Raw genomic sequence first — 24,812 nt, forward strand, 5'->3', positions numbered from 1 at the left:
GTGGAGCGAGCAGAGGCTCTGGAGTCAGATTGACTCTAAAAAGTTGGTATAATGACTTCTTATTTGACATCTACAAGATTTTCCCATCTTGCAGCTTTTGACTATATTTATACAATCTCAATATTTTAATAGTGCAACTTGCCTGAGCAAAAAAGAACAAAAAAGAGAACCAAAAATCATTGTCCCCTCACTTGTTCATCAACATCTATTACAGGAGAAACAAAACTTACCCGTATTATAGCTAAATATCTATCCACGTTTGTACATTACCATTTTTAATAGCTTGTGATCAACTCTACAATATCTTATAACACATTAAACAATATTCCAATTCCTAGATAACAACACAACAAAAACAAGCTGCGTGACCTTGGGTAGGTCATAGAACCTCTCCATTTCCCCATCTGTAAAATGGGTAAAGTTGTAACCTTGTTCACAGAGTTTTGTGGGGCTCGAATGAGATTATATTTGCAAAACACCTGGCACTGCTAGGACCCAGATAAACATTTGCTACCATGAATAACCCCCACCCCACTTCACCTGTCCTCCATCAGCACCACCAGCACTCCTGGCTCTGGTAGAGCTGTTCATTTTGAGCTCCAAGTAAAGCTGTTACCTGGGCCAGCATGTGTCCAGGGGTTCACCCTGCCTGCCGGAGGGCAGCAGAAATGTGTGTTGTGGCTCTTCAGATGCTGACCTTGGCCAGAGGCTTGGCTGGCCAGCCAGGCTGATGTGAATGTCACCTCCACATGAAATCTCCAGGAGACTCAAAGGAGAGCAGCTCTGGCCGGGCGTGATGGCTCACGCCTGTAATCCCAGCACTTTGCAAGGCTGAGACGGGTGGATCACGCGAAGTCAGGAGTTCAAGGCCAGCCTGGCCAACATGCTGAAACCCCACCTTTACTAAAAATACAAAACTTATCTGAGTCTGGTGGTGCACGCCTGTAATCCCAGCTACTCAGGAGGCTGAGGCAGGAGAATCCCTTGAACCCAGGAGACAGGAAGGTTGCAGTGAGCTGAGATTGCACCACTGCACTCCAGCCTGGGCGACAGAGTGAGACTCTGTCTCAAAAAAAAAGGAGAGCAGCTCTGGTGAGAAGGAGGTGAGAAGGGGGCTCACATGCTGCATACCTACCTACGTTTCACCTTGTTCTGCAGTTGAGGCTAGAGAATGACAGAGGCGCTAACACATTGGCTGTGTGTCTGAGTCCCACAGGGAATTTGAAACAAAATTCAGATTCCTTAACCCCAGCTTAGACTTTCCGAGTCAGCACCTCCAGACCTAAGGCCCAAGAGTTTGTATCTGAATAAGCTGCCTGGGTTTCTCTGTGGACAATCCTTAGACAACATCCACTAAATGACCTGATCGAACTCCCAGGGCCACTAAATGGCAGAGACATGACACAGATGCCGTCGGGCTGACTCCCAGGCTGCCCCATCCTTGCCTGGACGGAGCCTGCCACCCAACAGGGGTGGTGATGCGATGGGGGCTGTGGGAAGAAGTGGTGTGGAGCACAGACCACAACCAACCTGGAAACAGTGGTTTGGCACAGATCTCACCAAGCCTCCTTTCTCTCTCTGCACTCCCCAGCACCCCTGTCTCGTGGGTGGCCGGGCCCTGCAGAGGCAGCATAGCACATCACCCCCACCCCGGGGCCCACCCCCTTCTCACCTCTTCCTCTCTTGCTCTCTCTCGTTGCTCACGGTCACTTCCACCTGAGATGAGCTGTCTCTCCTGCAAGCCTGTCCTTTAACTGGCATTCCTCTTCCAATTTCTGCCAGATTTTTTTAGGAAATGTTTCTATTGACCACCGCAGCCCTTTTGACCAAAACCACTTCTCCCAGAGCCCCAAATAAAGCACTGTTGTTAAATGGATGACTCTAGTTTTATTCTACCGCTTTGCTGGTTTTATTGAATTACGATGGTAATGAGAAAAAGATTACTATTAACACTAAAACAACTGGTGTGGGGGAAGGTGAGTCCTGTGAGTGGGGACGCCCCTCTGCTCTGAACAGACCTGGGTGGAGGCAGGAGCTGGTGCCCAGTACAGAGAGAATGGGGCCCCTACAGACACTCCAGGATAGAGGCTGAGGAGGGCAGGGGGAGGAGGGAGGGGAGAGGCAGCAGCGGATGCAAATGCTACAAGCCAGGGCCCTTCCGGAGACCACCTCCCTCCTCTCCCCACCTCCCTCTCCCCAGCCTTCAGTGGTGCTGACCGAACTTCACACAGTGCTTGAAATGAGTGGAATTTTTGCAGATGTTAGTGAAGAGGCCGAGAGTTTTGTTTGGGTGAATGTGAAGCGAAGCAGACGTGCAGGAGACGGAGGCAGGGGAAACAGAAGGAAGATGTAGGAGCCCCTCTTCTTGTGAACCTCACCCCCACCCCAGACAAAAGAATAGAAAGATGGGGGAGGACCACATATGCTCATGGGCCAGAGAGGAGGAGGGAAGGGATTTCACAGCCATTTCAACTCCATTTTTCAGGGCGGGAAGGTCCCAGGCGCATTAGGGCTCCAGGTCTGGGCGCAAGGTTATTTTCTCAATTTTAATGCTGTTGCACTATGAGTAGCCTCAATGCTTGTGGCTCAGGCTGGGAACTTGAACACAGTTCATACGTTTTCCCACAGAAAATGCAAACAAAGTTCCGAACAACCAATATAAAAACTCTTTAAAACACAATCTGTACCTGTACTTTACAGGCAGTTAGTTCAAAGCAAGAGACTGTAACTAACAGGATGAAGTCACCCACTCAAGGGCAGACCAGGCAGCGGAAGCTTAGAAAACTGCCTAGAACATTAGCTCCTCTGCTTCTCATGGGAGCAGGCTGGGTTCTGCTTGGAGTGGCAGGGCCCCGCTGTGCCTCCACGACCCTCCTGGTTCCGGCCTACTGTTTACAAGCAGCCTTCCTGTTTGTAAGCCGCCAGAGGTTCTCAGATGGTGTCAGGGCTGCTTTGCAGCTGTTTGGGGACACCCAGCCCAGGGCACGCTGAGAACCATGTTCCCTGTGAACTCTGCAGGCTGTAGATCTTTGCATCAAGATAACAGTTTCTCTTTTATCAAACACATCTAAGCAACAATTGATCTATTTTGTCCCTCACTTTGAATCCACTGATATAAACAGAAATGGACTCGCACTTCAGCCTCCTCTCACCAATAGCCGCCTCTCCCCCTGCCCACCCACTGCCTCACACTCAGTGACTCTTTAAACAACCGAGTCTAAACCTAAGCAACTCAAAGGCCTTTTAATGTTTCAGTTCTTGACATTTTGGATTATTGGATTTTTGAAACCCCCAGCTTTCTGTTCTTCTCTCTCCTGTATCCTGGGGACTTTGCCCCAATAGCATCAGGCTGCCCTTGCCTGCTAAGGGCCCTGCCAGCCAGCCATGATTTACCTTGGCATTTATTAAGTACCCAGACCTCTGGGCACCACACCTTATCTATACCTTCCCTCGGGTCCAAGAAGGACAGAAAGGAAGGCAGGAAACTGGTGCTTGTTAAATATTTACTGTATATCAGGTGCTGTGTCAGCCAAATTCACATCTATTTGTCTATTAATCCCTTACAAGAAACCAAGCAGTCAATAGCAGTAAGTCCATTGTATAGATTAAGAAAACTGAGGGGCAAGGAGGTTAAATTACTTAACCAAATAAGAGGAAAGGCAGGAATTTGATCCCGGGTCTGTGTGACCCTCAAACCTGAGCTCCTTCCCTGGAATGTTTTCCAGGAAAACTCTGCATTGCAATGGAAAAAATACACATAGGGGTGTCATACTCCCGGGCCAGCAAACAAGCCCAGGCTGAGAGTCCAGGAACAAGCTTGCTCCTGCAAGAGCAAGGGGAGAAGTGGAAAATGCCCCGTGAATCCCTGCATTTGCTGGGGTGGCCAGATGAACTGATGACCTGTCACAGGAGTGATGAGAACTTCTGCATCTCTCCCTCCAGGATGGCACCCTCTGGGCAGCAGTGCAGGTGGAGGAGACTTGGGGTTGGGATCCACTGCACACTCAGCAGGAGATGCAAACTAGCCTTCCGGCCGCAGGGCCAGCAGTGCTGTGGCGTCTGTCAGCACAGTCCATCTGGGAAGTTCTCACATAATACCCTCCATGGGAGGATGGAGAGAATGGATTGTATGATAACACAGGGCACAGCTGCCTATTGAAAAACCACATGCAAAGAGACCTTTATGGAGCCATGTGAACTTAGAGGGAGGTCTCTAGTGATGTGTCACAGGGCTCCATCTTTTATCGTTGATTTGGGTTAAGGATATTCCAAAGCCCAGCTTTCTTATTTTGTGCAGTTTCCCCTATGAGGCATAAAGGTTTTTCCATGTTGCTACATACTCAGTATAATTATCATTTTAATGACTGCATAGTTCAAATTCTTGGAGCAGACAGTTGTATCTATCTAAAGCCTCCAAGGAGAACCTGGATATCTAAACTAAAAAAAATTCAAAAAATGAAAAAAATAATAGATGAGGGTGTTTATTACAAAATTATTTATAGTAACAAATAAATAAATAAACCCCTGGAAAGAATGTTAATGTCCAGCAATGAGGAGATGGTTTAGTAAATCAGAACTCAATGCAATTATGCGCCATCAAAATGATAATTACACAGACTATGTAGCAACAAGAAAAAGCATTTATGCCTAATGGAAAAGAGCACAGAATAAAATTGTATCTATGTATGTCTACAATATTATAAAATAAAGCTTGCCTAGGGGAAAAGGTGGCAAAAGAAAATAGAAAATGAAAATTTATGTTAGGGTCATTGGGTGCTAAGGAATTGCTTTCTTAAAATTTTATTTTATTGGTGTCATACTATGTTAACAATAAATAAAAAGCAAATTAAAAAAGAAAGTGCACTCCAGAGACAATTTGCTAAGCAAGCAAGACAACCTTCCTTCCTAGGGGGTTGGAGGCAGGAGCTTTTGCTTCTCTCTTCTGCTTCACTCTTCACTCTCTGCAGGGCAAGGGCTGAACCCAGGCAGAGCTGAACTCTTGGCTCCCAGACCCAGTGAGGGGCTGATGCTCACTCTTCTCCTGTAAGGCCTGGCAGGAAACGGGAATCCTATTCAGCTCAGAGCTCAATAAGAATGGAAGTTCAGTGGAAGATGGCCCCAGCTCATCGCACCATCTTTGAGTCTTAGAGCATCTATGTCTGTACCTTTCCGTATACTTTCCAAAATATGGAGCCAAAGATGGATAACTAGGATGCAGTGGACATTTTTGTGGATAATTCTACAGGATTCTAAGAGTCTTGTTGGCCCCTGTGCTGCTTCTACTTTCTGGGCGTGCAAGCCTGAAAAAGCACAGTGGTTCCCTGGCCTCCCTCCCCTCCCAGGGTCCCTGGTGGCTCAGAGGCCTCTCTAAGGAGGAAGGGAACTCAAGAAGTGGGACCACTGCCAACTGCCTGGCCCTTCTGGGAGCCTTCCCTTTTCTCGGTGGTTCTTCCTCTTCCAGGAGGCCATTTGCCCAGACAGAGAGCAGGAGCAGCTGGCCAAGCGAGGCGCTGCATATGCAGAGAAGGAAGCTGTCCTCAATCTATAGCAGCCCTGCCAGCTGCTCCCCGTGACGACTTTCCTGAAGGTGGGGTGGCTTAAGCCCTGGGGCAGTTCACAGAGTATGGGACAAGGGGGAGGTTCTGCATCAACAGGGGCCAGGGCAGTAGGTGCTCCAATCATCTCCAGAGATAACTTATCTCCCATCTCTGGGTTTTCTGCCACCTGAGAAGTGACGTCTTGGTCACTGGCCTTTGCCTCCACTCCCCTAGATGCTGGGTGGGTCTGCTGGGAGCACTTCCCTCTGGCATTTGGCCTTGGGCAGAAAGAGAGAGAAGGAGGATCCTTTTCCCAAGGCCTAGGAGACTTTCAGCAGATGTAAGGGCATTCATCATCTCTCCTCCTCATCTCAGCTTCAGCTTTCTAGGAGAGTGGGTTGTTCCCACCGGAGCCTGATCCCCCAGCTCATGCCTGAAGGCCTCCAGCGGCAGGGAGCTTGCTTTCTCTTGACTGAGCCTCCTCTCCCTGTTAGGAAATTTCCTCCCTAGGACCAACAGAAGGGGCCCCAGGCTTTTCCCATCCACCTTAGCAGTACCCTTGGGGCCAAATCTAATTCCTCCTCCACCCACCAGCAAAGATGTAAGGAATGTATGTCTTCCCAAGTCTTTCTGCAGGTGGAGCACCCCAGTTTCTTAGCCACCTTCCCTCTAAGCCCCTGGTGTGAGGCTGGAGCTTACACATAAAGACTCCTTAGGTGGTCCTGCCACTCAGAGGGCACAGCCATGCCCTCCCTCCACAGGCAGCTTCTAGGAATGCTGCCCACAATCCCCCTCACTTTCCTGGAGTATTTTAGCATTTCACCTCCATTCTCTCAACCAGTCTTCATAAAAACCCTCTGAAGTAGGCAGGGCTGCTATCATTGGATCCATTTTTCAGATGGGGAAAGCTGAGTTTATACACAAACTGCAGTTCAACTCCAGGGCTTTTGATGACAAGCCTGAAGAGCCCAGGAGACTTTAGGGTTTGCATCCTGGAGTTGTATCCGGTGCCTGGAACATAGAAGGGGCCTGTGGTCTCGTGAGGGGCTGGGGCCAGATCTAAGAGGAGAAGGAATGTCCCCAACAGGTCTCTCTGTGGTTGGGCTGGTGCGGGGCCTGTCCTGCCTCTCTGCACCTGGGTGAATGTGTCCCCGCATCCCAGCTGTCCCAGCTGTGAAGAGCAGAGGCCACCGACAGCGGTAGGCAGGTGGCTGAACGCCTCCTCTGACACTAGCCATTCAGGCTGCCGGGAAGCCCTCCAAAGCTGCGGGGCGTCTCCTCCCTGTGGAGGCAGCAGCAGGCCCAGGGCCTGCAGAGGGTCAAAAACCCTGGGAACAGAGCCCCGGCCAGCTTGGCCAGCACCTCGTTAGGAGGCCCGAAGAGGGGAGGGGGTACTTCAGGAACGATATTGTTTATTTTTCTATTTTTAAACAAGTCTGAGGTCTCTGGGGCACAAATGAAGTTATCAGAAAAGACATGAGTGGAATAAAGCCTCAAGCCAGCAGGCAGAGAGGGGCCCTTGGGACCGGGACTCTTGAAAAGCTGAAATGGAGTTTGTTTATCTTGTACTCTGGGAGTGCCGGACTGTGGCCGAGGGACTGGATAAGCATGTCCCCAGGCCCCTCCGGCCCCTTCCCCAGGCCCTCATCTGCCTGTCCCTTGGTGTCACTGGGGAATTCAGGCACGAGCAATACTTTTTAAATGATCCCATCAGCGTGTCATTTGCACTAGAGGGAGGAGGTTCCTCCTCTGGAGAGAAGCCTGGACTCACTTCTCTCCTCAGACACATGAACAGTTTTCCCAGGAGGCAGAGCCTGGCAGAGTCGGTGCACCACAGGGCACCCAGTTCCGGCTGGTCACTGGCTGGTCCTGCCACCTCGGGCAACCCCTCCATCTCCCGAGCCTCCATTTACTCATCTGCCAAGTGGGGCTGATTATTCCCGTCTTGACTCACATGCACCCCTCACAGGGAGAAGCACATGAGATGCTGTGTGTGCAGAGTGTCCTTAGAGAAGGGCTGAGCCACAGAATCCTTACATGACCCTGCAAAGGGGGCTCGCCATGCCCAAGTTCAAGGTAAGGAAGCTGAGGCTCCGGGAAGTGGAGCGACTTGCCCGGAAGCCTGAACTCCTTCCATTTGCTAAACTGCCTCTCCAATGCTGCACGACAAGGATAATGCGCCCTGCTCTTGGGAGCTTTGAGAGAAGTCACGAATCATTGACAGAACCAATTAGAGGCCTGAGTGGGTTTGACTGGATGAGAAAATCTTCCCAGGAAGTGAGAAGTGTGATGAGAAGCAAGGAGAGTTGGCCCTGCGGTCGCCAGTGCTGGTTTGAGTTCCGGCCCTGGCGGCATACCAGACTAGCTGGGTGACTGAGGGGGATCACTCAGGTACCCAGTGCCTAATTTTCTCCTCTGTGAACTGGAGACAGTAACAGTCTGAATGCTGCTTCCCAGTAAGATGTGGCATGTAAGGAGTCAGGGGAACAGTCAAACCCTGGACAAATGAAAGCAGAATGCCTCTCCATCCCCTGCCGCCAGACAGCATGAAAGAGGGGTCGAGCAAACTGCAGCCAGGTGAGCAGTGGGAAGTCTTACCCATCCGTTGTCCCCTGCAAGAGGTACCACATAGGCTGCAGGGTACAGAATCTCCCCTCCCTCCCAGGATGCCCTGGGAGAGGGGCTGCCATCCCTACATGCTCCCTTCACCCCTGGCGTGAGATTAGAGCCTCAGGTCATCCATGCCCCACCCTTTGGTCCAGGTAGAAAGTTGAGGCCCAGGAAGAGGAAGGAACTGGCCCCAGGCCACACAGCCAGCAGATGGGAAAGCTAAAACTAGAGCCCTGAGCTCTTCCTCAACTTCCCAGGCTTTCCTCGCTACCTTCCTCACCTGTGGGAGGTGCTATCACACCCATTTGGAAGATGAAGACACTGAGGCCCTGAGAAGGGTGGTGCCGAGCCCAAGACCGCCAGGTGGCAGAGGCATGGCCGAGGCAGGGGGCCAGAGCCCATCCCTCCACTGCTGCCTGCTCGACCCAGAACAGAGACTGCCTCCTACATCACTGAGCTTTTTCTGAAACAAACCACTTCTTAATTCTTTGGCTGAATGTCTAAATAAGGATTTTTGCCAATTCTGAGCCCTGCTAACTGATGAAGTTGTCAGAAAAAGATCTAATGATGCTTGAAAATGCAGGGTGTGAGCCAGCTGCCAAGTTACCCTCCCAGCTCCTACTGGCATCAGGCGTCGGGACCCTCCCACCAGCGCTGGGGGGCGGTGGGGGGTGAGCACTGGAGAGCAAGGCTGCCGATTTCCATCAGCCATGTGACTGTGGTGGCTGGGCTGCTTAACCCCTGTGGGCCTCTGCGGCCCAGCTGTAAATGAGGTGAACAACTCCCTCCTCAAACAGTTACCTTGAGGAGTAAGTGAGATGATGCATGTGTGACATCCCACACCATGCTGGGCACAGCCCAGATCTCAGGACTTCCTGGGGGCCAGATGGGGCAGCCAGCTGGCCTGAAGTCAGCTGAATGCAGCATGGTGGCCGTGCCTGCAGCCCTGGGTGAGCGAAGAGTGGAGGTCGCCAGCTCCTAGGGTGCTCGCAGAGCCAGTGTGCATCTCTCCTCATTGGGATGAAAGGCTTGGTGACCTCAGGCCCTGCGAGGTGGAGCCTTGTGGTGGGAGCCTGGGAGGCCGGGCTGGGCCCTTTGTTCTCTCTGTCCTTTCTCAGTGGAAGATTTGTCCCACTGGGGCGTCTGGGCACTAAGGGTGGGGCCTGGCTTGGGGACTTGGGAATCAGACAATTCCCAGGCCTGCCACAGGAGCCCGAGAAGCTGGGTGCTGGAAGCTGAAGGGCCCTGATGTCAGGAGCTGGACCTAAGCCCAGGCTACCCTAACACCCAAGACACACACTCCACAGGGCGTCCCAGATGTGTATGAGAAAAGCTATTCCATCTCAGCCATCAACCACCCCGGCCACCAGCTCCTTCCCATCCTCCTTCCTCCTCCTGCCACACACATGTACATACATTAGACGTGTGCACACGTGTATATCCACACAGGCACACACACGTGTCACCTGCATGGTGACCTTGACTTTTATCTTCCCAAGAAGATGAAGAGATATGCAGAAGAGCAAACAGAAGTCTTGGGGGGAAGGGCAGGGCCTCTTCATAACAAGGACAAAGGCTCAAACGATTGCCTCTAAAGGACTGGAAGGTGAGGGGAGCAGGGACAGCTCAGGCAAGCACTGCCTGTGAGGGGTCAGGAGTCTTAGAGCACACATGGTCACTCCCAGCCTCCCCCACTGCTCTACCCTTTTTATAGGTGAGGAATCTGAGACGAGGGAAGTGGTTTGTCAAAAACTTACCCACAGCAAGGGCATGGAATGCGTGTGTGTGTCTGTGCACGCGCGCACGTGCATGTGGGTGGGTGGGCATGATTGTGTCCTGGGCATGTAGGAGGTGGGATTCAGCCCAGGAACAGTTGGGGAAACTGGGAGGGAATGAGCATTCAGCCAGCCCTCTGTGTAACAGGAGCCTCTAGCTCAGGGAGGGTTGGCTAAATTGAGGGCGAGATGAGGAGAGAGAAGTTGCCAAGAGCAAAAATGCAAACGCCCTTATTTCCTGGAGCCACTTCTGGAGCTGGATGAAGGCGGGTTGGCAGGACAGTCTCTGGGCAATTGTGTGGCCTTGGGTAGGGCTTTTAGCTTCTCAGATCCTCAGTTTCCTCATCTGTAGAATGGGGAGATACCACTGCATCTTACAGAGCTGCTATGAGGATCAGACTAGGTAGACTGTGAAAGTGCTTGCAACCATGAAGTGGTGACTGGGGCAGAGAATATTTGGGGCTGGAGAGTGGAATTGCCATACTCATCCAATCTGCTGCTTTTCATTAACAAGCCAGGGAGACTATCTGAGGGTGAGGCAGGGGCTCAGGGCAGTGGCCTAAATACAGGAGGAGGATTATCACCGGGTCCAGCTGTCCCTGCCTGGGTTGAGGATGATCAAAGACCCCCCTGCGGCTGCCTTCCTCCTGCTCAATCCTCTACCCTCTGGCTGAGTGTAGCGTTCCCGGAGGGCTGCCCTGAGTTTGTGACAGCCAGGAGGTCAGGCAGCTCCTCATCAACGGACCAAACCTCAGACATGGAGTTTCCTCTGGACACGGTAGAAAATCAGAACATGGAGTGTGGAACGGCCTAGGCTGGGGAGGAAAGCCTGGGTTGGAACCCTGGCTCACCCTCTGACTGGCCCTGTTACCGAGTATAGGTTGCATCCCACCCATGGGCCTCAGTTTCTCCATCTATGAAGGCTGGCTCACCCTTGGAAAGTGTGGTGAGGTGGTGGCCATGACACAGCTCTGAAAAAACTGATCAAAAAATGCACCAGGAAGATCCCTGGAGTCCAGGCCCTGCCTCCCTCCACCCCGACCTCGTCTCAGGTGGACAGGCAGATTCTAACGCCCTCCACATGTGTGATATCCAGAGGAAAAGAGGCTCAAAAACCCAACAGCCTTTGAGACCCCTCCAGCCCAGGTCTCTGCAAGAGGAAGCAGGACTGTCTTTCCTTTTCTTTCAGACAGAATCTCACTCTGTCACCCAGGCTGGAGGGCAATGGTGCCATCATGGCTCACTGCAGCCCCAACCTCCCGGCCTCAAGCCATCCTCCCACCTCAGCCTTCTGAGCAGCTGAGGCTACAGGTGCACACCACCATGCCTGGCTAATTTTTTATTTTTTGTAGAGAAAGGATCTCACTATAGTGAGATCTCAACATAGTGAGATCAAGACCAGGCTGGTCTTGAACTCCTGGGCTCAAGTAATCCTCCCACCCCGACCTTCTAAAGTACTGGGATTGCAGGCATGGGCCACCGCACCCAGTCAAGACTGTCATTTTTAATGGCAAAGTTTTCATTGGGCCAGAAAGCCAGGCCTGCCTTGGGCCTGGGGGTCCAGTCAGGCCAGGTGCTGGGGAAGAGTCAACGTGTGGGTACTCCAAGGGTCTGGTCCTGGCCTGGCCGCAGGGCAGCACTGGCGAGGTCCTTCCTGGGTCCTCATGGAAGGGGAAGTTGTGCCAAGACTTGCGTGGCTGCCCAGGAAGCCACTCAGCTCCTAAGAAGTGGGAAGGAGATGCTGATGGGCATGACCAAGGCATCTCCCACCGGCCTCTCTAGGAGGGACTGTGCCTACTGGTAGCCTGGATGAGACCATCTGGGCCCCAGCTTTGGGCACTTTGGGCACTTGAGTCAAGAATCTGAGCTCTGTGAAGCCCCCTGGCTGGTGAGTCTCCTGTTCTTCACCCAGAATTCCCTGAGAAGAGGCCCCATCAGCCCCCATGACCGAACTCAGTGCACAACCCGCAGTAAACGCATAGTAACTTCTTATGGGGTTACGCCTTCTCCAGGCGTGGGAGCCTCTATTCACCAGGCATTCTCCACAAAAACGTCTCTTATCCATGGTCTTTTCCCTCTGGGGATGAAATCAAAGGGAAGAGGAGTGACATTTCCCAGGAGTCTCCTCACAGGGCCCTCCCCAGGGGGTGAGGGATGCTCTGGAGGTGCCTGGCTACCGGGCGTCCCAGCGTGGGGACCAGAAGGAGGGCAGTCCAGGACCAGGCTCTGAGGACACTAGCCTCATGGAGCACTTGGGAGTTTGGGAATGGAGAGTGGAAAAGGAAAGTTGTGGGGGCAGCTGCTATGTGTGTGGAAGATTCTACAAGGGCAACGATGAGGAGGGGATTTCTGTAATGTTTTACTGCACATCGGAAAGGCAGATGTGATTCCTGGGTAAAACAACAGGGTGAAAGATCCCTTGCATCAAATCTCACTCCCTCCTGACACCTGCCAAAATGAAAGCAAAGGGGTTTCTTAGAGGCATGACCCACAAAAACATAGAGACCTGACAGGGAAACAACAGCAGGTTCACAGTGACATACAAGGGAAACAGACAAGCAAGTGGGAAGTAACCCAGCAGCCTCGAGGAAGCAGGACCCAAAGCCCACAGCAGGGAAGGTGACACCATCCCAATCTATATCCCGGAATCCCCTACAGACTCTGCAACTGAGGAAGCAGGACTCTAGCCCACAGCAGGGAAGGCAACACTACCCTGATCTACATCCCGGAATCCCCTACAGACTCTGCGATTGGAAATTCCTGGTAGTGCTGGAAATAGAGGCCGGCTGAAAGGAAGGTCAATTGCAAGTGTTTAAAGCAGTTGGAGTTCTAGGCGCCCCAAGCCCACCCCACCCGCTACTCAGCACCACGGGGTGACTGCCCATCCCCAGCCCCTGCAAAAGACGGGAGGTTGTTCTCTGGGGAGAGTATGGCAGAGGCTTTCTCCACGGGGGACGTCAGACATGGTTGAGAACTGGGGAGTGAATAAACATACAGGTGCTGAACTCTGAGACCTCACCAGGCCTCTTTCTTAATGTGGCTCTAGGATGCTAGCAGGCAGAATTTTACTCCCCATTTTTCTATGGAGTCCTCAAAATGACCCCTCAGTTCGCCCTTCATTGAAGCTCCCAGTTGATAAATCCCACCTAGGGACTTCAGCTTTAAAACAGCTTTTTAGCAACCACCCTTCATTCATCATCATGAGCCCTTGATGACCAGGTATCTGAGGAGGGCCTCTGACGCGCAAGCTGAGGACCCAAACAAACAAGTGAGAAAAGCACTTTGAAGGAAAAAGGAGAGGACGCTACAAAAATGAGAAAGATCAGAGAACAAAAATGAGCTCTTGGAAACTAAACGCATGATGGTAGAAGTGAAAAACCCAATTAGAGTTGAAGGTAAAGTGGAGGAGATCTCCCAGAAAGAAGAGCAAAAAGGCAAAGATGAAAAGTAGGAGAGAAAAGAGAGAGAATAAAGGACCAATCTAGGATGTACAGCATCAGAATATTAAAGTTCCAGAAAGAAAGGACAAAGAAAACAGAAGGGAGAAAGCTATCAATGAAATAATTAAAGGAAAGGCCCCAGAGCTGAAGGACATGAGTTTCCAGACTGTGCGTGCCTCACACACAGGGGAAAGGACTCGTGCCAACAATTATTGTTGGGAATATCACAGTAGTCAAATAAAAGAGAAGAGTCTACAAGTTTCCAGGAAAAAAAAAAAAAAACAAGGAATGAAAAAAGATCAGGAAACAGAAAGGCTTTGGACCTCTCAATAACAACGGTGAAAGCTAAAATGCAATTAAGTGATGCTTTCCAAATTCTAAAGAAAAATGATATCCAACCTACAATCCCATCTAAACTCTCAGTCAAAGGCCAGGTTCGGTGGCATGCACCTGTTATCCCAGCACTTTGGGAGGCTGAGGCGGGAGAATCACTTAACCCCAGGAGTTCAAGACCAGCCTAGGCAACATAGTGGGACCCCATCTCTACCAAAAATAAATAAATAGGTAAATTATCAGTCAAGTATGAGAGGAGAAAAAGACATTTTCAGATATGTAAGTTGTAAAAACATTTACCTCCATGCACCCTTTATCAGAAAGCTACCAGAGGATGTGCTCCATCAAAAGAAGAGGAGTAAATGGAGAGACATGAAAACAGAAAATGCAAGACCCAAGAGAGTGGTGAGAAGAATCTGAGATGGTCATAAAAGGAGATCCGAAGGTGGTAACATGTACCAGGCTCAGAGGGCAACCCAGTCCTGGTTAGAGAATGTTAGAAGGCTCCAAGAGAAATTTTGCTAGGAAAATGAAATGTACAGGAAATTTCTCACTTCTAAATGCCTCTGGAGAAGACTTAGAAGATTGGCAGAGGTTTGGTGTCAATTCAATGAAAAGTACATAGACAACTAAGCAAAAACAATGATGACATCCAGGAAAAATCAACAAAACTACACAGAAAGGGAAAGTAACTACAGCTTATTTCATGACTCAGCTCTGAACAGTGTATGCAGTCATAATAATACAAAACATTGAGGCCAGGTGTGGTGGCTTATGCCTGTAATCCCAGCACTTTGGGAGGCCGAGGTGGGTGAATCGCCTGAGGTCAGGAGTTCGAGACCAGCCTGGCCTACATGGTGAAACCCTGTCTCTGCTAAAAATGCAAAAATTAGCTAGGCACGGTGGTGGGCACCTGTAATCCCAGCTACTCGGGAGGCTGAGGTAGGAGAATTGCTTGAACCCAAGAGACAGAGGTTGCAGTGAGCCAAGATCGCATCACTGTGCTCCAGCCTGGGCAACAGAGCAAGACTCCATCTCAAAAAAAAAAAAAATAAATAATAATAATACAAAACATTGAATATTGATCTCCCCCAAACTATCATATAACTATATTGGGAGGGCAGGGGAACAAGGAGTGAGGAATAGGATGGGTGTCGGGGAGGGGAAGAGCTTTAGCTCTTCTTAGGAGAAGTCAAAGGCTGAACTATCAAGAAGGGGTAATACAAGGTGCTCTTTAAAGATATGGAGGCAAATAAGGAAAGAATCAGCCAAGAGCTGAAAATAGTTGCCTTTGAGAAGGGGAAATGTGGCAACCCTCATAGGGCAACTTAACTCCTGGCACACATGAATAATTTTGATTTAAAAACAAAAAAAAAAGGCCAGGCGAAGTGGCTCACACCTGTAATCCCAGCACTTTGGGAGGCCGAGGTGGGCAGATCGCTTGAGGTCAGGAGTTCAAGACCAGCCTGGCCAACATGGGGAAACCCTATCTCTACTAAAAATACAAAAATTAGCCAAGCATGGCAGCACGCACCTGTAATCCCAGCTACTCAGGAGGCTGAGGCAGGAGAATTGCTTGAACCTGGGAGGCAGAGGTTGCAGTGAGCTGAGATGGTGCTTCTGCACTCCAACGTGGGTGATAGAGTGAGAGTCCGTCTCAAAAAAAAAAAATAAGAATAAATAAATAAATGATAAAAACTAAAAAAGAAATTTTTTAAATTAGAATAAAAATTAAGGCTAAGTATTAAGCCTAGGATTAAGGCTCATGCCTCTAATCCCAGCACTTTGGGAGGCTGAGGCAGGAGAATTGCTTCAACCCAGGCATTCAAGACCAACCAGACAACATGACAAGACTCCATCTCTATGAAAAACACAAAAATTAGCTGGGTGTGGTGGTACATGCCTGTGGTTCCAGCTACTCGGAAGGCTGAGGTGGGAGGATCGCTTTAGCCCTGGAGATTGAGGCTGCAGGGAGCCGTGTTCACACCACTGCACGCTAGCCTGGGCAACAGAGTGAGACTCTGTCTCAAAATAAATAAATTAATAAATAATAAAATAAAATAAATATTAAATTTTAAAAAATACAATACCATTCCCACCCCACTACTTTTAGGATTTCTTGAAAGGCTGAGTAAATTTCGGGACTTTTCATCGCTTTCAGCCTTGGGAGTGAGTTCTTTGCATTCTAAGCAGATAGGCACTAGCTCTAAGCAGGGCTCAGAAAGGCTCGGAAAACTTTGGGAGATAGATAGAAACCGAGATGGAGTTGAAACCTTAGGGGCCATCCTGACCACACCTCCCTACACCTTGGGCAGGTTTCCAACCTCTCTGCGCTGTGACAGATGGGATAAAGTATAGTAGGGGCGGGTCTATGCGAAGACCATCTGCCTGCAGGAAGCCCAGAGCAGGAGGAGGGAAGAGGCCAGGGGGGTGAGGTGGCCCCGCCAGTGTGCAGGCCTCCACCCCACCTGCTCCAGGGCCCTGCGATCTTCCTTCAGGCCCTGTTTCCAGCCGTCCCGGTGGATGCAAATACAGCTCTGGGCTCGGAAACTAGAAACCCAAGTCACACCATGCCACACTCATCTGTGTTTACAGAAAGCAAGATAATTATTTACAAGAACAGAAACACTGAGCTAATACACTTTTAAATACACCAAATACATCAGACAAAAAGAAAACAGACATTGCTGAGTGGAAAGGGGGCACTGTGTCCTGTCCCCGTGCAGGACATTTCGGTCAGCAGGCTTTTCCTGCTACCCAGGATGTTCTCTCGCCTTGTTCTCCGCTGATGGGCAGACCCTTCCCAATATTCCCAAGCCCGCTTTTTCCACGAGTGAACCCAAGTTAAGAAAACAGAGGTTTCTTCCCAGACCACTCAAGCCCCTGAGCCAAGTTATATCAGTACCCAGAGCTCCCTGGGGCCCAGTTCTCAAAGCCTATTCCAGAGACGTGTTCTGGGCAGTGTGAGTCACGCAGCTCCCGTCCTTGCGGCCACAGAGGATGCAGGCACACCCGGGCCCCCACCTCCCAGCAAGCCTCTCCTTGCTCATTTTGGGAAGCAAGCCTTCTGCTTTGTCCAGAATCGGAAAGACACAGAAAGAATCTTTAGTCCTCGCTCTAGGTCTCCAAGAGCTGGTCTGAGCACCAGGGATGAGTCAGTGACAAAGTTCTTGACAACCGGTGACAAACGGAGAACAGTACAGACAAAAAGGGGTGTGTCTGAAAACACTCGAGGCTTCTTACATTTTTGTTTTAAAATTAGTATTTCTTTAAAATAAAGTGATGGTCACTGACAGTGGATGACCTATATTTTTTTTAATGTCCTTACTTGGCAAAACTGAAAGTTGGCATCTCTAGTCCTGCCTCAAAAAAAGATTTTGTTTTTGAATAAAAAGTCTGGGACCAGGCTGGGAAGGCTAGTGGGAGGGTGGGGGGTGGGGCAGGCAGGGATGGTTAATGCGTACAAAAAAAAATAGAAAAAATGAATAAGACCTACTATTGGATAGCACAACAGGCTATTATGGTCTCTCTCTATATATATTTATATATTTATATATTTTATATAGGTATTATAGTCAATAATAATTGTATATTTGGAAATAACTTAGAGGGTAATTGGATTATTTGTAACTCAAAGGATAAATACTTGAGGGGATGGATGCCCCATTCTCCATGATGTGTTTATTTCACATTGCATCACAGCATCTCATGTACCCCATAAATATATACACCTACTGTATACCCACAAATTTTTTTGTAAGTCTGGGACATACTGTGGTAGATGGCACACCACAAAAGAGAATAAGATCAAGTCCTAGGGCCAGAACCACAGACTCAGAGAGTGAGGAGGGCACCAGAGCATCGGTCCAATCTCTTTTTGAGACCTAAGGATGCTAGAACACCCCTCAGTGACAGAGAGCGCATTCCCTCTGTGCATAGTGCTGGCAGTTAGGGAGTGTTTACTTGTATTGTGGAGAAACCTGCATGTGCTTGTACCTGGACCTATGTCTGGGACCACCTAGAGCAAGGCCTTTCCTTTTCTAAGGACAGCCTTCTTTTTTTTTTGTTTGTTTTTTGAGTCGGAGTTTCACTCTTATTGCCCAGGCTGGAGTGCAATGGCGTGATCTCGGCTCACCGCAACCTCTGCCTTCTGGGTTCAAGCAATTCTCCTGCCTCCGCCTCCCAAGTAGCTGGGATTACAGGCATGTGCCACCATGCCCAGCTAATTTTGTATTTTTAGTAGAGACGGGGTTTCTTCATGTTAATCAGGCCGGTCTCGATCTCCCGACCTCAGGTTATCCGCCTGCCTGGGTCTCCCAAAGTGTGGGATTACAGGCGTGAGCCACTGCACCCACCTGCGGAAAACAGGCTCCACCCCCCCACCGCTTCCCACCCCGACTTGCACAAACCGTTTTGTTTGCTGTGCAGAAGCTCTTTAGTTTAATTAGATCCCATTTGTCAATTTTTGCTTTTGTTGCAATTGCTTTTGGCAATTTCATTATGAAATCTCTGCCCATGCCTATGCCCTGAACGACATTGACTAGATTTTCTTCTAGGGTTTTTAAGGTTTGGGGTTTTACATTTAAATCTTTAATCCATCTTGAGTTAATTTTTGTATAAGGTATAAGGAAGGGATCTGGTTTCAATTTTCTGCATATGGCTAGCCAGTTCTCCCAGCATCATTTACTGAATAGGGAATTCTTTCCCCATTGCTCGTTTTTGTCGTGTGTCAAAGATCAGATGGTTGTAGGTGTGTGGCCTTATTTCTGGGTTCTTTATTCTGTTCCATTAGTCTACATGTCTGTTTTTATGCCTGTACCATGCTGTTTTGGTTACTGTAGCCTTGTAGTATAGTTAGCTGAAGTCTATTTGCCCCTTTGCTTCTCCCCACTCCAATCATTCCTCTTGTGATGTCACTTGCCCAAGATCATGTGGCTAGCAAGTGAATCCAAACCCAGTTCTTTCATGCCTGGCCTGGTGCCCTATCCCTAGTTCTCTAGGTGGGGCAATGGCTCAGGGTCTTCAGTTCACAAGATGGTTCTGGCTGTTGGAGACCAGTTGGAAAAGCAAGAAAGAAACCTAAGTAGAAAAAAAAAGCAACATACAAAAAAAAAAAAAAATCAATGGGATCCCAATCAACATGTATATGTCTGCATAGAAAAAAGTCTGGAAGGAAATAAGCCAAAATGATTGTGGCAGTCATCCCTTGAGGTAGACTAATATATTATTTTTATCTTATTTTTGTTTTTCTGTGTTCTCTAGTTTTTCTACAATGAGCTGGCTCTTATTTGTATAATAGAATAAAATCATGACCATTTAAGATTAAATCAGAAAAGTAAAATTAAAGTCATGTGGCCAAGACCCCACCTCCCAGCTGCTCTCCAGTGAGCAAGTTCTGGGGGAAGAGGGGATCTGAGACTCCAGAAAAGGCGAAGCATCCCAGCCCCGGCCTGCGCACCTAGCCTATCTGCTGGGAAGAGCAGGCCTCTCCCCACCTGCCCCATCCCAGGACTTCTCAAGCCTTGCTGCTCCCCACCCCTAACCCCAACAGGCTCCTCACCCATGACATGGAAGAGAGGAACAGGGGAAGCATAAAAGAGAGTGCAGGGGACAATGGCTCACCTCCACCGGGTCCCTTACCCAGCACAAGGTGTTCATATTGGTTTATAGATGGGGGGATGTAACATGCACGGAGTGTGATAGCTCCAGGCCCAGACTCAGCCCTCCTGATCTTAGTCCAGTGCTTACTCCTTTGGGGGCCAAACAGAGACTCCAGGCCTTGCTGAGACAAGGCTATTGCTGGAGAAGGATGTGTTGAGGCCATGGGTCACCAACACCCTCTATGCCACCCCTCCAGTTCGGCTCCCCTTGGCCCCTCTGTGGCATCTGGAAGACCCAGGCACATGGTCACTGCTCAGCCAAGCCCTGATTAGAATAGGGGGTCCTGCCTGGGTCAGAGTTCAGGCTGACTCCCCCAGAGCAGGGACTAGTCCAGACTCTTCCATCATGTGGCCCCTTAGAAGTTGTTTCCCTCTTGGGGCCTCAGTTTCCCCATGAATAAAATCAGGGTGAGGAGCATTTGACAGTGACTAGACTGGGTGGTCTCTAAGTTTCTTTCCAGTCTTAGCATTCAGAGAGTCTGGGACTGACCAGTGACCCTGCCCCCACCCAGGGGAGGGCAGAAGCTTCCCATCAGCCCTGCCTTTCTAGCTGGCCCTGGCCCCAGGTCCCTTAGTGGATGGCCTGGGTCTGAGAGAAGTCCCACCCATGTGTGGTGGAGCCCATGGGTGTGTACATGTGGGGTGTGACTGTGTGGAGTGAGGCCAGGAAGTGGGGGGTGCCAGGAAGACAGCCTCCCCGTTTTGTTTCTGTCACAGCCACAGTCTCCGATTCACTCACCTTTCTGAGGTTTCTATTTCTTTCCCCTCCAGAATCCCAGCTTCTCCCGGCTACCCCCACCCACCTACCCACCCCTCACCCTTTCTCATTATTTTGTCTTCTCCACTCCTGCCTCTGTTTCAAGACCCAGCTTTGTGCATTTTCCTCTGTCTCTGTCTGCTCTACAGATAGGCCTGTCACTTAGGAGGGGCCGTGCAGCCGTGGCTTGAATGACATGTCTGTGCTCCCTCCATGTCCCTTCCTCAGGAGCCAGCCTCCTCCTCCCTGGTGTCCCCGGGCCTCTTCCAAGTGGTGGCCACAGCTCTCAGAGCCCAGTTCATTCCAGACAGAAATGAAGATGGGCCCTCATTGAACAATGACAAACTGAAATCATTATTCTGCCAAGAACCGAATGAAAAATAGGGAAGCCTGACATAGCCATGATTTGTTAATGTGACATTGCCTCTCAATGCAATGCACAACTTTTAATTAAAATCTCAGGAGTGATTTTAGAGTCCTTTATTGTGTGACTCTGGGCTCTTCCAGGCTGCCCTGGGGGAAGGGCAGGGCCTCTTCATAACAGGGACAAAGGCTCAGATAATTGTCCCTAAAGGATTGGGAGGTGGGGGGAGCAGGGACAGCTCAGGCTAGTACTGCCTGTGGGGCCAGGAGTCTTAGAGTGCACATGGTCACTCCCAGCCTCCCCCCACTGCTCTACTCATTTTACAGGTGAGGAAATCAAGACCAAGGAAGGTTTGCCAAGGACCCACCCATAGCAAGGGTGTGTGTTTGTCAGGGGTGGGAGTGTGTTCTGGATGCTTGGAAGGTGAGATTCAGCCCAGGAGAAGTTGTGGAAGCTGGGAGGGAATGAGCATTCAACCAGCCCTCTGTGTAACGGGAGCCTCCAGCCCGGAGAGCGCTGGCTGAATTGAGGGCGAGATGAGGAGCGAGGATTGCAACAGCAGAAATGCAAATGCCCTTCTTTCCTGCAGCCACTCCTAGAGCTGGAAGAAGGCAGGTCAGGAGGTCAGTCTCTGGGCCCTGAGCCCTGCTCCTCCTGGCTTCTCAGAGAAGAACCTGAGAAAATTCTCAGTCCCTCTAGAAAAGCCCCAGTCCACTGAGGCAGCCTGAGGAGAAGAGAAGGGCTGAGGGACTGGGCCGATGGCTGGGGTGGCGCCCTGGCTTCCTCAGGCCTAATGGTCCCACAGGGGATCCTGGCCTGGGGTCACTTGCCCTAGTTTGGGGCACAACAGACAGCAGAGGAAACTGGCTGGTGTGGGGTCACTGGGATGAGGGTTAAGTAAGGAACGAGCAGACAGCGTGGGGTGGAGTGCAAGCTGAAGCTCATCTAAAGACCCACAGGCTGGCCTCAGAGGCTGATCAGCAGGGCCAGTGAGCACCTCCAGCTGGGGCCGCCACCTCCCACGGTGAGACCTGGAGCAGGTCTCATGCCCCCTCTGGCCCTGGCCCCACCTGAGAAGTAGTGACAGTTATCACACAGTCCTGCTCTAGGACCGAGGCGAGGATGGAGGGAGGCCAGATGCATGCAGGAAGTGTTTGGGAGCCATGTCCTTGCGCTCCTCTGCCTGGAGGATCAGGATCCCCTTGCAGTGAGGCGACCATCCCACAGCACGGAGTGCCCACCTCACCCTACCCCTCCCAGCACTCATCAGCCCATCAGCAGGTCCCACTGATGCTGCCCTCGCCCCACCCACCATCCTGGACTCACCCGCAGAGCCGGCAGGGAGCTGACCTGGTCCATGGTGAGCGTCGCCTCCTTGTAGTACTTCCCAGGAGGGCAGAGCTTCAGGAAGGTGTCATGGATGCTGAGAAGAGAGGAATGAAGGCAGTGTGGCCGGGGAAAGGAGGCCAGCAAGCCTGTCTCTGCTGCAAGGGGTGGCGGTGTCTCTTTGAGGAAGGAGACTTGGGGTTGACTGACACAGAAAAGGCAGTAATCAATAATAATAAAGCGCAGTAATAATTATGCCTTCTAGAAACATCCCTGGACCCTCCAGTGTGCCAGGCACACCATAGGGGGATGCAGAGATGAGCCAGGTGAGAGGAAAGTTAGGCGAATATGCCCTGTAGCCAGCAGCACACTCTACAAGGGTTCGTCATAGGATGTCAGAACTGAAGGGGCTTATGTCCAGTCCCTCGGTTACAGATTGGGAAGCCAGAAGGAACTTGGGGAAGCCAGGGTCCCCACCTCTGGCCATCTGCCAATTTCCATCCTCAACCCAAGAAAAGAGGTCACTTCATGGGTCTGAGTGAGCCAGGATTAGAACCCAGCTGCCTGCAGCCAGCAAACCACCAGCCTTGCTAGGCCACTTGACAGCAAGCTTGGTTCCAGCAGATCGTGGACTGAGTGGTCTTCCTAATCCTCTCTGTCGGCGATGTCTCTGTCTATAGGATCCCATGCCAGTCAAGAGGATTTTGCTTAGAAGCTACAGGCAGAGGGTGAAATGGCCATGTGACCCCTGAGAGTAAGACGGTGGGAGGGAGCTCTGCCTCAGGCTGAGAGAGGATGAGCCCTCATTCCCTGTCTCTCTCACCCTATCCTGAACCTGGGTCCCTGTCCACCAGCAAGCTCTTACGCCTACAGGTCCAGCAACCAAGGCAGCCAGTGGAGGTGAGACAGTGGGCGGTGCCCTGGGGCCCAGGAGGCCTGGATCCCCCAACCTGAACTGCTGTGGCAGGAATGTGTGACCTCGGGCAACTCACTTGACATTTCTGAACTTTAGTTTCATCATCTGGATAAGGAACGAGAATGCTATCTCTCTTGGAGGGCTGTGGCAGGGGTTCAGTGTGAAGGAGGCTGAAGGGTGTGTGTGTTTATGTGTAAATGGTGGATGGTGGGTGGTGGGGTCACCACAGGCTGGTTAAAAACACTGTCTCTAGAGCCAGACAGATCTACGTTCAAATCCTGACTCTGCCACTTAATAGTTCTGAGGCATCGAGCAAGGTTCTGAATCCACCTGAGCCTCAGTCTCCTCTTCTTTGCAGTGGGGGTAATAAATCTCCCCCACACACTCGTGAGGATTAAATGAGGGGAAGTGTAAGAAACATCAGCGCGGTGTCTGGTAGGTGAGAGTGTTTGTGTTACCTGGGGCCTCAGAGGGGACACCCAGCCTTCCCCCTCTCTGTGTTTCTCTCCTATACTCCAGGTACTCCTGTGCCCCTGGGCTGTGCACAACGCACACCTAGACTGTGAGAGTGGGAGCCCACCACCCTGACCCAGACCTGCTCTCCCCTCTCTTCGTGGTCCCCTCCATGCTCCAAAATTACCCCTCCCTCCTTTAGTCCTTTCCTGTTCCTCTCCTGTCTGCCATCAAACCTCTACTCTCCTCAGAGTGCTAAGAGGCCAGCAATCCCATGAAAGGAGTCTGTACACAGGAGTGAGTGACTAACAGTCCCCTATTGACATTCCAGGGCATGTGGTTTGTTGACTCAAATGAGACTCTGATTGGTGGAATTTAGGGACATGTAACTAAGTGAAGACCGGGTGCGGCGGCTCACACCAGTAATCCCAGCCCTTCAGGAGGCTGAGGTGGGAGAATCGCTTGAGCCCAAGAGTTTGAGACCATCCTGGGCAATACAGGGAGACCTCATCTCTACAAAAATATTGAAAATTAGCCAGGCATACTGGCACACACCTACAGTCTAGCTGTTCGGGAGGCTGAAGTGGGAGGATCGCCAGATCCCAGGAGGTTGAGGCTGCAGCCAGCTGTGATCGCACTACTGCACTCCAGCTTGGGCGACAGAGCAAGACCCTGTCTCAAAAAACAACAAAAACTAGGTGAAGAATTTGGAGAGTGATTTTATGAGTGGAGACTCAGAGGTAGAGCTGGAAGCAGGAGGCTCTCCCAGAGCCCGCCAGCCACTCACTGTTTCACATCTCACTGACTAGAAAAACATCCTTTAGATCCCAGCCCTGGGAGAGTGGAAAGAAACTATGCTGGGATTCTGTGTGCCCACTGCACTCTGTGCCCTGGGAGGCCGATCTCTACTGATAGCGTTCCCACCTCCCTTGCCCTCTGGCTTAAGGGAAGCTCCAGGAGGACTGGAGGTATGAGGGATGGGTGGGGATTTATCCTCCTCTCCCTCCAGCCCCACACAACTCTGCAGTGTCTGTGTTCCCGCTGTCTTGGGCTAGCAGCCAGCTTCTGCAGCTCCAGCTCTCAGCTGTCACCTCAGACCTGGGGCAGTCAGGGCTGGCCTCTGGGTGGTTCCCTGGGCCTCCTTCTGAACAGTTCCTTCACTGCAAAGCACCTTCAAAGACCCCGCTGAGTGTGCCACCTGCTTCCCGCCGGATTGCTCACAGATCTATCCGGATCCTATTTCTCTACCTCTAGCTATGAGACCCGAGGCAAACTACCGGACCTCTCTGAGCATGCAGGCCAAGGTTCATATCTTGACTCTGTCCGATGGGGAGCCAACCTCCTTCCAGTGGCATTGTGCAGATCCGGGCTAGGGCCTGACAGATGGGAGCTGGAGTGGCATGTGGTGTTCATGGAGAGCACCATGACTGCTGCCTTGGCCATGGAAGGGGCCTGAGCTGTCACTAGGGTCTAAGGACTGCACACGTTTGGGAGGGAGCAGAAAGCAGAGTGTGGAATGGGTTGGGGGAGAGATTCTCCAGGAAGGTACTGGGGTGGGTGCTGGGCACCACAGGTCAACAAGGAGGAAGAAAAGCCATCACTGATGAAGTGTCCAGTGGCCTACAAGGGGCGAGGGGTACA

At 50.9% G+C, this 24,812-nt stretch overlaps 1 protein-coding gene across 2 annotated transcripts in view; it reads right to left on the reverse strand.

Annotated features, from left to right (window-relative positions):
- The window catches only part of CIB4 (calcium and integrin binding family member 4), a 69,006-nt gene that overhangs the window by 35,133 nt on the left and 9,061 nt on the right, over positions 1-24,812 (reverse strand). For both annotated transcript variants that reach the window (XR_009209506.1, XM_032172138.2), the window contains exon 3: positions 21,803-21,899. Coding sequence is in view for 1 of the 2 variants with exons in the window: in XM_032172138.2 (XP_032028029.1) it covers positions 21,803-21,899 (97 nt within the window). In the remaining variant the exon portion in view is untranslated. The remainder of the gene's footprint in view (positions 1-21,802; positions 21,900-24,812) is intronic.

Source organism: Hylobates moloch, unplaced genomic scaffold (genome assembly GCF_009828535.3).
Source record: "Hylobates moloch isolate HMO894 unplaced genomic scaffold, HMol_V3 SCAFFOLD_13, whole genome shotgun sequence".
Classification (NCBI taxonomy): domain Eukaryota; kingdom Metazoa; phylum Chordata; class Mammalia; order Primates; family Hylobatidae; genus Hylobates; species Hylobates moloch.